At 46.8% G+C, this 17868-nt stretch overlaps 1 protein-coding gene across 4 annotated transcripts in view; it reads right to left on the bottom strand.

Annotated features, from left to right (window-relative positions):
- ATG2B (autophagy related 2B) overlaps window positions 1-17868 on the bottom strand; it is a 100451-nt gene that overhangs the window by 33243 nt on the left and 49340 nt on the right. For all 4 annotated transcript variants that reach the window (XM_030558801.1, XM_030558803.1, XM_030558802.1 and 1 more), the window contains 8 exons: window positions 17006-17086; window positions 15007-15113; window positions 14691-14783; window positions 10996-11066; window positions 2427-2503; window positions 1917-2087; window positions 1148-1289; window positions 86-288 (listed from right to left, as the gene is read on the bottom strand). In XM_030558801.1, coding sequence (XP_030414661.1) covers window positions 86-288; window positions 1148-1289; window positions 1917-2087; window positions 2427-2503; window positions 10996-11066; window positions 14691-14783; window positions 15007-15113; window positions 17006-17086 — 945 coding nt within the window. The remainder of the gene's footprint in view (window positions 1-85; window positions 289-1147; window positions 1290-1916; window positions 2088-2426; window positions 2504-10995; window positions 11067-14690; window positions 14784-15006; window positions 15114-17005; window positions 17087-17868) is intronic.

The following is a 17868-nucleotide window of genomic DNA, read 5'->3' as shown; positions in this document are numbered from 1 at the left end:
TTACAAAATCTAAAGGGACAGGTCTCAAATGTATTTTCTTCAATCTATCTTATATCTAGATTTCTTAATTTTACAAACTTCTTACAGAAACAACAGCTTTGGGTGCAAAAAGAATGCAGAAGTCATCATTTTCAGTCGGTATGTCTCCCATCGCCTCTTTAATCAGGTGGTGAGTAAATGAAGTGTATGTGGGACTTGGTTCTTGTGAGATGTTCCCACTTTCATCTGGAAACAGGAAGAGATCTGAGCAAGCTGGTTCCTGGGTTTGAGATTTTTCATCCAAGATTCCTGATATAAAAAAAGTAATTTCAATGGAAATATCTTTGTAAGATACACACAAGATTCAGTGACTGAAATTGTGATATTTAGAATAATTCGAAAATTAAGTATTAAAAGAATCGGAAATAAAATAAGCATATTATATGGCTAATATATTCCTAACATAAAACAAACCCATCTTTCTAAAATTAATTTACTATTAAGACTCAAAACAATCACAGCACTGATCATCAGCAAAAACTGTATTAATTTTATTATTTTAGTTCACCTTGGTTAAAGAACCCATAGAAACTGTCTTTACTACATAATCAAATAACTCTTGACATGACAGCAATCAATGTCTAATCTTCCATTCCTTAGCAACAGACTTGAGAACACAGCCTCTCATCTTAGCCTCTTATCTTTCCCATCATATCTTACAATACAATATTCTTAACCAATCTCAAATTGATATTTAGTTCTTACCATGAAAAAAATAAAAGAAAAAAAAATCACAGTCCTCTTACATAATCAATTACCTTGTTTTTTCTCCTAAAGGTTTCTCCCTAGATGACTCTCTTGAATCTAAATTCTTCCTTTGATACTGTAGACTACTACGCCCATCCTCCTGTACTGACTCAACTGCTGTGAATGAGTTCCGGGTTTCCTACTTGATGTAGTATCTCATATCCCTTTATGTCTGCCCAGCCCCCTAATGCACTAAGTCCCAAAGAGTTAAAGTTGTTGCCTACTGTTCTAACTACCTGCTCTTACTCCATTACATATGTCTGAATTTAACCTTAAGTTGCTACTTCTGCAATATTGGCATTAAGACTGAAATCTGATATAAAATTTTGAAGTGTTAAATGTGATTCAAGGCTTCTTCTACCGTTAGATTGTGGCCTAATGGGGGAAGCAGCTTGATGGGTCTCAATTTCCTCCATAGCATCACTCATCAAATCCCGTAAAATCTGTTGTTCCGCTTCAGCAAGGACTAGTCCTTGAGAAGATGGTTGGCTAGAGGCATATGCCTACAAACAGAAGAACTATATAAAGTTACAATTATAAAAAAACTGAAGCACTGTGCTTAACAAGTATTTATGAATATGATTTTTGCTTTCATGGTTTGGTATTCCAGTGTAAAACCACAGTGTGGAAGATAATTGCATTTTAAAATAAACATTAAACTGGGACTATACTCTAGATTAGCCAGGCAAAAAGGTTTTAGTAAATGTTTTGAAGGTCCGTAACATCATTGTTGAGTGTGAATACACACTGTATTAGAGAAATGCCTAATTGTCGCAGTGTTTGAAATATATATGTCTGTCCACATATGGCTATGTCCTAGAATCTTGTCTTCAAAATGAGAATTAAGTATATCAGGATGGTATTTAAAAGATTTTGTACTGTTGAGCTTAAATGTTATGAGTGCCAAGAGGAAAGGAAAAATTATTGCCAAAAGCAATTACTGTGAGAACTGCTTCAGCAACATTAAGCCCACACAATAAGTTAAGTATTTGTGGGGAAAAACCTATAAAAAGTATATATTAATTATTATTACTATAATTATTATTGTGGAAAGCACAGCTAATGTGTCAGATTAGGAAATGTGATGGTGGTAGTGTTATGTGAGTAAGTATTACTTTGCCATTTCATACCTTGGTTTTCTGCTTGACGACCCCAGCTTTAATCTCTGTCTTGCTAGGCGGATACAAATCGCCATAACTCGCAATATACTGTATAAGATTCATTAGCGCAGCACAAGAGTCTGAGCATGTTCGGATATGGATTACATCACTGGAACTATGTAGCTCAAAGCGTGGCTTAATCTAGGAAGCAATAACAGATAATGACAGAAATTTATCCAAGATCAATTTAATGTTCCATATGAATAGTGTACACAGATTTATTGTTAACTAGATTACTTAGGTGTCTGATCGTTCAATATAAAAGCATTAGAAACAGAGCAATAATTTATAAATTACTTCGGAACCTGAAATCTCACAATCTGATGATGAGAGAAGGGATGTTTTTAAACTGTTAAGTAGGATTTGATCCTAAATGAGATTTAAGCTTTTCAAAACGTTTTAAAATCAAAATGCAAAAGATGTATTTTTATCATTTAGCTTTAACATTATTATTTTATTCTTTTTATTTTAAGTACTTACTCTCTCCCCATCAGAACCAGGTTTTACTGCTGTTATAGTCAGTTCCAAGAGTCCCATATCCATAACACGAATATAATCTGAAAAGTTAAAATAACTATTTTAAACACTGCTCAACATCAAATGTCATCTTAAATTCTGTTGTTTTTTTTAAATCACCCATTATTAATCTCTGTTAAGAAGCACAATGAACTAAATTTTGTTGATTTTGGTCTTGTCAACACATTTTACACTCCTGCGTTGCCTTAGATCAGAGGAGCTCTCTAGGCTCAATCCTCAGCTGTTTCTAGTTTAAACTTGGTGCAACAGAGAGAAGAGGAGAATGGTGGTTTTAAGCTACCTTTCCATTTCCCCAGTTCTTGGCCAGATGGGGCCAAAACAAGAATTACTTTGCCAGCTAAAAATCAAGTAGAGTACTGCACACCCTGCCCAATCCTGGCCCCTGCCCGTGCGTTATGGAGTAGGGTGCCAACAGGCAGCATAAAACAGTGAGCTGATGGAGCTGAACTGGCTTATCAGTTCTAGGCTAATGGCCTAACCACTTCCTCAGAAACAGCCCTTTAAAAACCTTAACCCACAAGCAAGGCTCTTCATTTCTGCTTTTTATTTTGTTTAAAATCTCCTGTGAATTTAATGATGTTTATTACAAAATTTCAAAAAAAATGGGTGAAAAATCAGGGGAAAATTTTAACTTCAGTTTTCTGGGTAAATATCAGCATTAATATTGGGGGATAGGAGGACAGAAAAAAAGCAACAAATAGAGAAAAATAAGAATACTTCTGACGTAGATTCCTGCTCCAGAAGGAGAGATAGTGGCTCAGTAACTTGGGTGGCCCAGGCTACTGAGCTGCCACATCTCCTTCCAGAATGGCCCAAAGTGGAAGAGGTGAAGAAGGCAAGGACACCATCTGCTCACCCCTCTTCTGCTTCTGGGCCTGCTCTGAAAGGAGAAACGGTATCACAGTTAACAGGGACGTCCATGTTAGCAAGTCACCATCTCTCCTTCAGGAGCAGGAAGCCAGGTGTGAAGGGACAAGAGGGTGTCCCCCTTGTTCTGCACAGGTTACTCAGCTGCCATCTATCTTTCTGGACTGGGAAGCTGGGTCTGGGGAATTCTGGCACTTCTTTTTTTAGGAATCTAACACTGATGTATACATACGCATGTTCATGCACACGTGTATCTTCCACTACATTGCCTTACTTTAACAGAGAGTTTCACATTTCTACTTAGATGTACATAGTGTTGTAGCTATGGTGGTCTTAGGATATTTGAGGTGGTGGTGGGGTAATATCTTTTATTGAACCAAGTTCAGTTGGAGAGAGAGACAAGCTTTCAAGTTACACAGAGCTCTTCTTTCAGCCAGGGAAAGGTACTAAGAGTGTCACAGCTAAATGCAAGATTGAACAGATAATTTAGCAGAAGTAGCTAGCATATATTGTAAGAGACCATTCAAGGTGCAGTGGGCAGTTAATACTCGTATAGTCATTAGACAAAAAGGGGCTTAGTGGGTTATAGATTGCTGTAATAAGCCATAAATCCAGTGTCTTGATTAAGACTATGACTTTTAGTGTCTAGCAAAGTTATGTATTTAAGCTGCCAGGCTTGACTTTTGACTATGTTGTGCAGGATGAGGACTGATAGGTCAGATAGAAAGTGATCTCTTTGAGAAAAAAATTCACCCACAGGTGATAGGGTATTTCTGTCTTTTATCATTTTCCTGTGAAAGTTCATTTGAGATTGTAGTGATTGTCTAATTTCATCCACATAAAAGACGGTTACTCACCTTTGTAACTGTTGTTCTTCGAGATGTGTTGCTCACATCCATTCCAGTTAGGTGTGCGCGCCGCGCGTGCACGTTCGTCGGAAACTTTTTACCCTAGCAACTCCAGTGGGCCGGCAGGTCGCCCCCTGGAGTGGCGCCGCCATGGCGCTCGATATATACCCCTGCCGGCCCACCCGCTCCTCAGTTCCTTCTTGCCGGCTACTCCGACAGTGGGGAAGGAGGGCGGGTGTGGAATGGATGTGAGCAACACATCTCGAAGAACAACAGTTACAAAGGTGAGTAACCGTCTTTTCTTCTTCGAGTGATTGCTCACATCCATTCCAGTTAGGTGAATCCCAAGCCATACCTAGGCGGTGGGGTCGGAGCGAGAAGTCGCGGCATGGAGCACTGCAGATCCGAAGGCCGCATTCTCTCTAGACTGCTGGACCAGGGCGTAGTGGGAAGCAAAGGTGTGGACCGATGACCAGGTCGCTGCCCGACAGATTTCCTGGATGGGCACACGGGCGAGGAAAGCCAGCGACGACGCCTGCGCCCTGGTAGAGTGCGCAGTCACACGGCCCGTAGGAACATGGGCCAGCTCATAGCAGGTCCTGATACAGGAAGTAACCCATGAGGATAACCTCTGTGAGGAGATAGGAAGCCCCTTCATGCGGTCCGCTACTGCCACGAAAAGTTGGGGGGATTTGCGGAACGGTTTGGTCCTCTCCACATAGAACGCGAGAGCCCTACGGACATCAAGCGAGTGGAGCTGCTGCTCCCTGCCGGAAGAGTGAGGTTTCGGGAAAAAAACCAGGAGGAATATCTCTTGGTTGATGTGGAAGGTCGAGACTATCTTGGGGAGAAAGGCAAGGTGTGGCCTCAGCTGTACCTTATCTTTGTGGAAGACTGTATACGGGGGGTCTACCACAAGAGCCCGGAGTTCCGACACCCGCCTAGCTGAGGTGATAGCTACTAAAAAGGCAGTCTTCCAAGAGAGATAAAGTAGGGAGCAAGTAGCTAACGGCTCGAAGGGGGCCCCATGAGCCGAGACAACACCAGGTTAAGATCCCATGTTGGAGCAGGGAGTCGGACGTTAGGGTATAAACGTTCCAGCCCCTTAAGGAATCTAGACACCGTCGGGTGAGAAAAAACGGAGCGGCCATCCCCACCCGGGTGAAAGGTGGAGATAGCTGCCAGGTGGACCCGCAACGACGATATCGCTAGACCCTGTTGTTTGAGGGACCAAACATAGTCTAAGATAATGGCCACCGAAACTTCCATAGGGCGGAGACCTTTCTCCACGCACCAACAGGAGAAACGCTTCCACTTGGCCGAGTATGTTGCTCTCGTGGAAGGCTTCCTGCTGCCCAAAAGCACCTCCCGTACCGGTGTGGAGCAGCGCAGTTCAGAACCGGTCAGCCACGCAGGAACCACGCTGCTAGGTGCAGCGACTGCAGGTCCGGGTGACAGAGAGTCCCGTTCTCCTGAGTAATCAGGTCCGGGTGAAGGGGCAGGGGGACTGGGTTGGCTATGGCCAGGTCCAGCAGCATGGGGTACCAATGTTGCCTGGGCCACGCCGGGGCTACCATGATCACGCGAGCCCTGTCCCTGCGCACCTTCAGAAGGACCCTGTGGACCAGAGGGAAAGGGGGAAACGCGTAGTACAAGTGGGTCGTCCACAGAATAAGGAAGGCATCCGCTATAGACCCGGGCTCCCTGCCCTGAAAGGAGCAGAACGCCTGGCACTTCTTGTTCCCCCTGGACGCGAAGAGGTCCACCCGGGGATAACCCCACCTCTGGAAGATGGAGAGGGCGACGTCCGGGTGAAGGGACCACTCGTGCGATAGGAAGGATCTGCTCAGGCGATCCGCCAGCGTGTTCCGTACTCCGGGGAGGAAGGAAGCCATGAGGTGAATGGAGTGGGCTACACAAAAGTCCCAGAGTTGCATCGCCTCGTGACATAGGGGAGAGGATCTGGTGCCGCCCTGCTTGTTGATATAGTACATGGTCGTCGTGTTGTCGGTAAACACCGCGACAGAACGACCTTGAAGCTGGTGACAGAACGTTTGACAAGCAAGGCGGACCGCTCTCAACTCCTGCATGTTGATGTGCAACCTCACGTCCTGCGGGGACCACAGGCCCTGCGTTCTCAGGGTTCCCAGGTGGGCCCCCCAGCCAAGATCTGAGGCATCCGTTGTCAGGGACACCGAGGGCTGAGGCGGGTGGAAAGGGAGCCCCGCACACACTACTGACTGGTCTAGCCACCAGTCGAGAGAATCTAACACCCCCTGGGGGATTGTGATCAGCATGTCTAGCGGCTGCCTTGCCGGCCGGTAATGTTCGATGAGCCACAACTGGAGGGGCCTCATGCGGAGCCGAGCATAACCGGTCACAAACGTTCATGCTGCCATGTGGCCTAACAGGGTTAGACATGTCCGTACTGATGTCAAGGGGGCTGCCCGCAATCGGTGAACGATCGCCGACAATGCCTGGAACCTCGGCATCGGCAGAAGAGCCCTGGCGACGGTGGCGTCCAAGACGGCCCCGATGAACTCCACCCTCTGCGTGGGGATCAGGGTGGACTTGTCCATGTTGATCATGAGGCCCAAGGTAGCAAACAGGCTGGTGATCACGCGGACGTGGCTGCAAACTTGCAGTTCCGACGTGCCCCGAATTAACCAATCGTCTAGGTAAGGGAACACGTGGATACGACTGCGCCGAAGATGTGCCACAACGACTGCCATGCATTTTGTAAAGACCCTCGGGGCCGTAGAAAGGCCAAATGGGAGGACTGCAAATTGGTAGTGAAGGGGGCCCACCATGAAACGAAGGAAACGTCTGTGGTGTGGCCAAATGGCAATGTGAAAATAAGCGTCCTGCATGTCGAGGGCGGCGTACCAGTCTCCCGGATCCAGGGATGGGATAATGGTCCCCAGGGATACCATGCGGAACTTCAACTTCACCAGGTATTTGTTGAGCTCTCGCAGGTCGAGGATAGGCCTGAGGCCTCCCTTGGCCTTGGGGATCAGAAAGTAGCGGGAATAAAACCCCTTGCCTTTCTCGTTTTCCGGAACCGCCTCTATAGCTCCTTTGTTGAGGAGCGTCTGTACTTCCTGTCAAAGGAATTGCTCGTGAGAGGGGTCCTTGAAGAGGGACGAGGAAGGGGGGCGGGAAGGAGGAAACGATGTAAACTGCAGGCGGTATCCCGTCTGCACCGTACGCAAGACCCAGCGGTCCGATGTCATTTGGGTCCACGCCGGAAGGAAAAACGAAAGGCGGTTGGAAAACGGGGGGGAAGGATCCGTGGGGGAAACTGTTACTGCGCCCTCGGACGCACCTTCAAAATGAAGGCTTGGGTCCAGGCGGGGGCTTAGAGGAGCTTTGATTCTGCCCTCTTGGTTCCCCGAATGCCTACGCCTTCCATTCCTGCCACGGCGCCTATTGAGGTCCTGCCGTTGGCGGAACTGGGGATATGGCCTGCGCTGCTGTTGCTGCTGTGGCCGGAAGAGTCTGCGTTGCGTTCCCGGCGTGTGCATCCCTAGGGAGTGCATAATGACCCGATTGTCCATGAGACTCTTAAGTCTCGGGTCTGTCTTTTCTGAAAACAGGCCCTGGCCTTCGAACGGGAGGTCCTGGATGGTATGTTGGAGCTCCGGTGGAAGGCCAGAGACCTGCAGCCAGGAGATACGGCGCATCGTTACCCCCGAGGCGAGGGTGCTGGCAGCCGAGTCTGCAGCGTCCAAAGAAGCTTGCAACGATGTTCGTGCAACCTTCTTGCCCTCGTCTAGGATGGCCGCAAATTCCTGGCGGGCGTCTTGCGGCAGCAGCTCTTTAAATTTGTCCGCTGCCACCCACGAGTTAAACGCGTACCTACTGAGCAGGGCTTGTTGGTTCGAAACCCTGAGCTGCAGGGCCCCAGCCGAGTAGACTTTGCGTCCAAGGAGGTCCATACGCCTGGCCTCCCTGGATTTGGGGGCTGGAGCTTCCTGTCCATGACGCTCCCTGTCATTCACCGACTGCACCACCAGGGAACACGGTGTCGGGTGGACATGGAGGTACTCGTAGCCTTTGGAGGGGGCCATGTACTTCCTCTCGACACCCCTCGCCGTAGGGGGGATGGAGGCCGGCGACTGCCAGATTGTGTTGGCGTTGGCCTGGATCGTCCTAATGAAGGGTAGGGCAACCCTGGTGGGAGCATCCGACGAGAGGATGGTGACAATCGGATCCTCGATCTCAGAGACCTCCTCGGCTTGTAGGCTCAGATTCTGAGCTACTCGCCTAAGGAGGTCTTGGTGCGCCCTGAGATCCAGAGGGGGGGGGCTACTGGAGGAGGTGCCAGCCACCGCTTCATCAGGGGAGGAGGATGAGGAGACCCCCGGCAAGAAAGTGTCCAATGGGGGGTCCCCCTCAGCCCTCACCTCTGTCTCAGGAGCCAGAGCGGAGTCTTGCTGCTTGGACCCTTCCTCTCCATCCGGGGAGGGAGGGGGGCGAGACAACGAGGCTTCCGGCACCCTGTGCTCCGCTGTCGCAGGCCTAGCAGGAAGCTGTTGGGGGCCCTGGGCTTGATGGTATGCCCATGGGGTCCAAAACCCCCACTGCTGCGGGCCTTGGTCCTGTTGCTGCGGGTCTTGGAAGAGCGCCGCCTGCCGGTCGGTGCCTAGCGCATACCCGCTGTCTGTCTGCGAAGATACCGACGGCTGCCTAGAAGGCCACGGTGGGGCCGACCCTGGCTGGTAAGGGTCTGCGCGAGTCGGCAGCGAAGATCTTCTCGGTGCCGGGGATCGGTACCGGGAGTCATAGCGGTGCCGGGATCGGGACCAGGATCGGGTTCTGTCTCGGTGCCGGGATCTGGACCGGTACCGGCCGCCGCTTCGGTGCCGGGATCAGGACCGGGACCTGCCACTGACGCGGTGCCGGGAGGTCGACCGGGACCGGGACCTGCCACCAGCTCGGTGCCGGGAGGTCGACCGGTGCGGTGAGTGACGGCGGGACTGGCTCCTGGAGTCACGGTGCCGGTATCGGCGGCTGGAGTCCGACCGTGACCGTCTGGAGGTCGATCGGTGCCGCGAGTGCGACCGGTACCGCCAAGGGGAGCGGTGCCGGGATTGCGAGCGGCGGTGAGATCTTGATCTGCCATGGCGTCGGGACCGGGATCGCGAGCGCGAGTCCCGAGACGGTGCCGACATCATGGGCTTGCCTCTAGATGCGACCCGCACCGGAGGTACCGGGGGTGGCGGCTGAGTAGGCTCCGTTAAGGCAATAACGTCCCATGCCGAGGCAAAGGTCTCCGGCGTGGATGGGACCAATAGCTCAACCCCAGAACTTATGGGGGAGCTTGGCGGCACCGGACTCGACGGACCCGCCGGGCCCGGAGTCGACGGTGCCGGCGGCGCCGCGGCCGATGTCGAGGCCGGGCGCTCCAGTCGGGTCTGCCTGGCTGGAGTAGCAGACGCTGACTATCTCGGCTCTGCACCCGGTACCGGAGAAGGTCGGTGCCAGGGAGTCTTCCCGGTGCCAGTGCGATCCGGTGCCGGCGCCGAGATCACGGCCTGCGAAGCCGCCAGGTCAAGTGCCGCCTCCATAAGGAGAGTCCTGAGTCTTTGGTCTCTCTCCTTTTTTGTCCTGGGCTTGAAAGCCTTGCAGATGCGGCACTTGTCCGATCTGTGCGATTCCCCCAGGCACTTCAGGCACGCGTCGTGGGGGTCGCTGGTAGGCATAGGCTTCTTACAGGCCGCACACCGCTTGAAGCCCGGCGAACCAGGCATGAGCCGATGCCGGGTGCCGGAAAGGGCTACAGCCCCCGGCGAACAACTATCTACAACACTATTTACACCTAATTACTTACTAACTACACTTAACGATCTAACTAACAACTATAACAATAACGAAAGTTAACAAGGAGAGCTAGGGACGTGGAGGACAGCTATGCCGCGCTCCACAGTTCCAACGACCGACACGGCGGTAAGAAGGAACTGAGGAGTGGGTGGGCCGGCAGGGGTATATATCGAGCGCCATGGCGGCGCCACTCCAGGGGGCGACCTGCCGGCCCACTGGAGTTGCTAGGGTAAAAAGTTTCCGACAAACGTGCACGCGCGGCACGCACACCTAACTGGAATGGATGTGAGCAATCACTCGAAGAAGAATTGTTATTGGGGCATTTAGTGCACTGGATGAGGTATACCACACAAAGAAGCCATGGATCTTGAAAGGTATGTTGTGGGGGGATGCTGATCATTGTAGTAATGGAGATATGTCTGTAGGTTTTGTATGTGTACTTGTAGGGTCTGGTGCTGCTTTGAGTTGGTGTCCCCTTGTCTGTGAAGAGCTTGCTTCTGATAATGAACTTGGAGAGGCTAGGGGGCTGTTTGAAGGCCAGAAGAGGGGGTTCAGGAAAGATTTCTTTCAGGATGGGGCCCCTTTGAGTATGGATTTTAGTTGTTTGATGATACCCCATATGGGTTCCAGTGTGGAGTGGTAGGTGACAACTAGAACTGTGTGGACAGAGGGGGTTTTATTTCTGTATTGAACCAGGTTCCATGAATAGGCCACCCAAATGCTCCAAGAGAAACTTCTAGAGCCATATAGAAAAGAACTTTTATTTCTTTGTTCTGTGACATGACCTTGCACATACATTTTTCTGCTATACTACATTACACACTCAAGTCTAACTTGATGCTCACTATTAACCCAGCTCCTATTGCCTATAGCCTATTGGACTGTTTTTAGTATTTCTGTGGATTTCTTTAAATTTTGAAGGCTATATTTATAAGGTTAGCATATGGTTACCATTGCTTCTAAAACACCCTTACCTCTCTGCAGATTCACTGTAACAGCGTTGCACTTGTCAGACAAATGTAAAGCAGCCTCATCCAAGATTATTCTACAGGAGAAAAATGAGGGGAAAAAATGGCCGGTTAAAAACTGTGCACTTCACACTCAAAGTAAATTATATGACATTACGTAAAAAGCCAGAACATATTTAAATCCTAAAGTTTTTACTCTCTATTGTAACAGTTTTTAATAATTATCCTTTCATCTGGCTGTAAAGGCATGGAGATGATTATTGGAGAATAAAATAATTTAAATTTTTACTACCATCAGTTTAACTTTTTGTGGGGTAGTCAATTATCCAGGGCTACATGTAGTCTCCCTAGATCAGAGGTCCCCAAACTGTGGGGCTGGCCCTGTCACCAGCCTCAGCGCAGCTCTGCTCCCGGCCCCACGCCAGCCCCCAACCTTGGCCACTGGCTGTGGCTTCGTTCCAAGCCTGGGGCTGAGGCCAGGGGCAGAACTGAACCTGGCCATAGGCCGGCTGCTGGCCCCCATCACAGCCCCACTCCTGCCCCAAGGCTCACCCCCAACTGCGGCCCCAGCCTCAGCCCCTGTGTCTCTGTCTACATCAGTCCTGCACCCCACCCCACCCCGGAGCAGGGGCCCTGCTCCCAGCCGGGCACAGACAGGGGTAAGGCGGGTTGGGGGGTGACCCTCAAAAGTTTGGGGACCACTGCCCTAGATCCTTCTGGGAATGATGAGTAGATTCCTTGGAAGGCAGTACAGCTTTCCTTTACCATATGGTAGAGCTTTAAAATATTTTTTAACAACATAACATAAAATTTATTTCCAGAATACAGCACTATTACAAGACCATTTAAAAGGACACCACAATAGGAACAGGCTTTAAATCCAATAAAAATACTAAAGAACCAATACTCAAGTAAAAATAGGGGAATAACAATGTTAATTTAGGATGAGCTATAACTATTATGTATTTCTTTATCTACTATCCAACCTGACCTAAACAAATCCTTGTTCTAGAGATCTAAAGATGCCACCACGCTCAGCAGCCCACACACAAACACCTGATTTTACAATATTTTTCAAGCATATTTAAAGGTATCACAACAACAATTAGCAATGAGACAAACAATGCACTCAAGAACAATGGATTTAAGCAAACCCAGGATTATATCCAGGCAAAGTATAATACATAGTCTGGAATAAATGTAATTCTCCATTCAAGGACAATATTTTCTCCATAAATGACAGAAAAAATGGTTACTAACCTTTCTGTAACTGTTGTTCTTTGAGATGTGTTGCTCTCATCCATTCCATGTTAGGTGGCGTGCACACGCTGAGTGCACAGTTGATAGAAATTTTTCCCTCAGTGGTGTCTGTTGGGCAGGCTCTAGTACCCTCTGGTGCTGAGCATGCATGTGCCGGTATAAGGGGCCTGGCCACTCCACACCTTCTCAGTTCCTTCTTACTGGCTAACTCCGAAAGAGGGGGAGGAGGATGGGTTGTGGAATGGACATGAACAACATATCTCAAAGAAAAACAATCAGAGAAAAGTTAGTAACCGCTTTTTCTTCAAGTGCCTGCTCGTGTCCATTCCACGTTAAGTGACACCCAAGCAGTACCTTAAGAGGTGGGCTCAGAGTTCACGGATATGAGGATTGCAACACTGCTCTACCAAACCCAGAATCATCTCTAGCCTGCTGGGTGATGGCGTAGTGGGATGAAAAAATATGAACTGAAGACCAGGTCGCTGCTCTGCAAATACCTGGATTGGAACCTGGGCCAGAAACGCCACTGAGGAAGTTTGAGCTCTCATTGAGTGGGCAGTGCAGATGGCAGGAGATGGAGCACCCAACCTGCTCATAGCCCAAGTGAACGCAGGAAGTGATCCAGGATGAAATTCTTTGGGCCAAAACTGGCAGACCTTTCATTCTGTCTGCTATTGCCACAAAGAACTGTGTGGATGTATGGAATGGTTTGGTCCTTTCTGTATAGAAGACCAGGGCATGCCTAACATCCAATGTGTGGAGACACTGCTCCTCTCTATTCTTGTACAGTTTCGGGAAGAATACTGGCAGAAAGATAGCCTGATTACTGTGAAACTGCAATACCTTCAGAAGGAACGCGTGGTGAAGTTGAACCTTGTCCTTAAAGAACACTATATACAGGGTTTCTGACATAAGGGCCCTGATATCTGAGACCCTCCTGACCAAGGTAATCGCTACTAGGAAGGCAACCTTCCAGGAGAGGTACAAGGGGAACGATGCCAACAGCTCAAAGGGAGGGCCTGTGAATCCTGACAGGACCAGGTTTAGGTCTCATGGGGGAATGAATTCACGAATCTGCAGGTATAGTCTCTCTAAGCCCCTGAGGAAGTGAATGGACATTTTGTGAGGAAAAAAATGACCTACCATCCATCGAAGGGCGAAAGACTGAGATAGTCGCTAGCTGTACCTTAACTGATGAGATGAGTAGGCCCTGATGTTTCAGATGAAGCAGATACTCCAGCACAAACTGGAGAGGTGACCTAGAAGGTGAGATGCCTCACTGGGACAACCACACGGAGAAATGCTTCCAGTTGGCGAGGTAAGTCACTCTAGTAGATGGTTTCCTACTAACTAGCAATATCTGGCAGATTTGCTCCAAACAGGCCAGCTCTGCTGGGTTTAACCATGGAGCTTCCAGGCGGTCAGGTGGAGGGCCTTGAGGTTTGGGTAGAGCAATCAGACATGATCATGCAAGATCAGGTCTGAAGGGGAGGGAGCAGCACTGGGGTCACTACTGACAGGTCCAATAACATTTTGAACCAGTGCTGGCATGGCCATGCTAGGGCCACAAGAATAACGTTCTGTCTGTTGTGCTTGACTTTGAGTAAGACTGTGCATGAGAGGAATGGGGGAAAACACATAGAACAGGTGCTTTGTCCAGGGGAGCAGGTATCTGTGTGCAAGCCCGGGCTGCGTCTGCATAGAGATCAAAACTACTGACACTTTCTGTTTTGCCTGGTTGCAAACAGGTCTCTGAGGGGAGTCACCTGCTGCTGGAAGATGGTCCTGACTATATTGGGATGAAAGGACCACTCACATTATGAGAGGACAAAGATCTGCTGAGGTGATCTGCCAGATTGTTTTGAGCTCCTGGAAGGTGAGATTGAGTGCTTTACGCAGAACTCCCATAAGCAAATGGCCTCTTGACAGTGGAAAGAACATGCCCCTCTCTGCTTGTTGATGTAAAACATGGCTGCCATGTTGTCCGTAAGGACTTGTATAAGCTTGCCTGCAATCTGGGATAAAAAACATGCTAGGCGGACCCCACCGAGCTCTCTGAGATTTATATATAAGGAGAGTTCCTCCTGGGACCACAGACCTTGATTCCTGAGGTGCTCCAGGTGAACGCCCCAACCTAGCTTGGATGTATCCAAGATTAGGGATACTCAGGCATAGGGTTTGACAAAGGGAATCCCAAGCCTACCAACCAGGGGTCCCCTCCATCGATCTAGGGAGGTGAGGACCTGGACAGGAACTGTAAGCACCAAGTACAACGAGTGCTAGAACCAGCCCGATGGACATCACTGAAGGAAAAATCTCGGGCAACTGTGCATGTGTGCCATACCACCTAACATGGAATGGACATGAGCAAGCACTCGAAGAAGAAATAAAGGCTACAATGGTTATGTGAGCTTCCATATTTTAAGAACTCTAATTTATACCTGAGAGTAGAAGAGGACTTATCCAGTGCAACGTTACTGGAAATGCTGAAAGTTTCAACAGTAAGTAGAGATCTGGTTGGCAAAAACAAAGGCCTAACAACAAAAAAAGGAGAAAAAATTATAATACATCCTACATATTTAGAAATGCAACAATGCAATCTTAAAGGTTGATAAACTATTTTTAGTTATAAAATTTTCTTCAAAACAAGCCTGGACAAATATGCATTCTGATATGTAAACTAGAGCATTCCTAAAGAGTATTTTACTAAACAGTTACAGTACCATAAGGAGACAAACACACATTCATTTTATTTACCTGTAATCAAGAACACAACTCCAGAGGTGTATATGAAAAGTTGTAATGGAAGCTGGAGGATTATATCCCAAAACAGGCTCATCAGAAATATTCAAAAAATATAAAATCTACAATCACAAAAATACGATTATGATCTTCCAATATATGCTATTTTAGTAAACAACATGGATTTTTAAGAGAGATAATCCTTAATACATACTATAACAAAATGTTTGAGAGAGAGAAGATGAGGGGGAGAAACTCAAAATATTAAGGGGGCATTTACTCAGTAGTTGAAAGGAAGGGAGAATGTTCTATGTAAAAGGGGCAGAACGTATGAGAAGGAAATCCTCAAACTGTTGAGAATTAGACAGTAGAAATGGAAACCTTTTAATCCAACCCAACAACTACAGAAGTTCATGTTAGTTTCTACATAAGGATGCAAGAACTTAAGAATGACCACACTGGATCAGACTAATGGTCCGTCTAGTCTAGTAAACTGTCTTCCAATAGCGGCCAATGCCAGATGCTTCAAAAGGTATTCAACAGAATAAGGAAATCATCAAGTTATCCATCCCCTGTCATTCAGTCCCAGCATCTGGCAGCCAGAGGCTTAGGAACACCCAGAGGATGGGGTTGCGTCCCTGACCACCTTGGCTAATAGTCATTAGAGGACCTATCCTCCATGAACTTATGTAATTCTTTTTTGAATCCAGTTATAGTTTTGGCTGCCACAACAGCCCCTGGCAAAGACTTCCACAAGTTGACTGTGCATACTGTGTAGAAGTATTTATTTTTGTTTGTTTTAAACCTGCTACCTATTAATTTCATTGGGTGACCCCTGGTTCTTGTGTTATGTGAAGAGATAAATAACACTTCCTTATTCATTTTCTCCACATCATTCATGATTTTATAGCCCTCTACCATATCTCCACCTAATAATCTATATTATTCCCTAGAGTCTATTTACCCCCCACTAATTTGGTTTGAACCCACTCCTGACAAGTTTTTACTATTAGGAAAATTTGCTCTCTCATCTAATCTTGCCCATCTTTAGTTGAAAGGTCAACATTTCATTGTAATACTATTTGAGTTTATTCCTCTACATTTACTCCTTTCAAGTATTTGTTCTCTCCTTTAATTTAAGATACAAATGTTACGTTTCTTCAAACCTCCCTCATGTACAATACAGTCCATCATTTTCTTTGCAGCTCTTGCCCCCTAGTTTATTGCTATCCTTTTTATAAAGAGGTGCTACCCAAAGGTGTTCCAGATAAGGCTCTCACCTCAGTTCTGTGCACTCAGGAATTTTCTCTCTAGTCATGTGTGCTATATCCTGAACCTCTATATTCACACATCTCAATATAGCCTTTTATTCTACTGCAGTCTGGCATTACAGGCTTATATTTAATCAGTCATTCACTCCTGCTCCAACGGTTTTTATTCCAACTACTACTATTCAAGCTAGTTGTGGGTAAGCGATAGGAGAGAAGTGATTTAATAAATTAAATGAGCAGACGGAAATGAAGACAGTTATAGGGTTGCAGATCTGAAGTGGAGAGTGTCCCTCAATAGCCTTTTTTTTAAGTTGAGAATTATTTATATTATAGGATTCAGAGGTGGACATGAAAGTGGTGAACATAATCAAGCAGGTGTGTTGAGATCTTCTACCTAATAGTGAGAGAGCAGTTTGAGGTCAACATTCTGGATTTCCTAAAGTTGAAAGGGTAGGATTCAAAATGATCATAGTAGGGGGAATTGTTGCAAGTGAGATGGGAAATAATGACACAGATAAGGATTTCACAACAAGATCAAACTCTAGCAATGCTCTGGAGGCAAGAGGGGAAAGAATGTCAAAAGGACAGCAATAACACTTCTGAGAATTCCGTAAGGTAGTGATATTGAGTCAAACACAAAGCAAAAGACAAAGATTTTTCATGAAGGATCAGTTCAATCTTTAAAACAATCAGTAGTAAAACTGAAATTAAGCATGAAATCAAGAAAATTACATTAACCTGACCTGTTCATGCCAGCTTAGACCTGAAGGCAATACTCTGTGCTGGAGAGTGGCTCCTCTCAGCCCAATAGCAACTAGAAATTCCTGCATAGAAAAGTTATGCAAATTAGTGTACATTAAATTAGTGTATATGTTTTGAGATTTGGAACTCTGAACTGTTGGTTTTGTCTTGTTCCCATTTAAGTCAACAGCAGGACTCCCACCACCATTCAAGGGGGACATGATTGGGTCATAAGTCTGAATTCAGTAAGATACTATTTCAAGAAGATAAATACTATGCATCAATAGTCACATCATTGAAATCATGGTTAACACAGTCTAACCCTTTTTGTAAAATAATATTTTATGAATATCAAACCACTATCATTCAGGGGTGCTGTTCTAAACAGTACTGTGAAGACCAAAATAGGCCAAGAAGCTACACTGTAATGAACAAACAAAACACACTATTATTTAAAAGGAATAGATTTTTCTAGTTTTAAGTAATAATATAACCATCTATCTGTAAGTACACATAGCATCTTTTGCCCTGAAATATCCCAAGGCACTTTACAGATTATATTCACAGGGATCACTCAAAACCAACTGACATGCAACCACATCTAGGGTGGAACCTGGCAGCCATTCTAAGAGGAGAAGCCACAAAGTGACTGACTTTTTTTTTTTTTTAAATAATGTTCTGCAGGCCTGCCTCTTCTGCTTTGTTGATCGTAGGGTCTTTCTGTCTTTTGCTTCAAAATTTTCTCATTTGCTCCCACTGTGACTTAATCACATTTCCTATAACTGGATGGAAAGAATTCAGACGTTTTTCTTAGAGGCTGATGGAAAGTACTCACTGTTATCTCACTTTCCATTTCATCAGTCAC

Source organism: Gopherus evgoodei, chromosome 4, assembly GCF_007399415.2.
Source record: "Gopherus evgoodei ecotype Sinaloan lineage chromosome 4, rGopEvg1_v1.p, whole genome shotgun sequence".
Classification (NCBI taxonomy): Eukaryota; Metazoa; Chordata; order Testudines; family Testudinidae; genus Gopherus; species Gopherus evgoodei.
The sequence above is the reverse complement of the archived record's forward strand: the minus strand, read 5'-3'. Positions and strand labels throughout refer to the sequence as shown.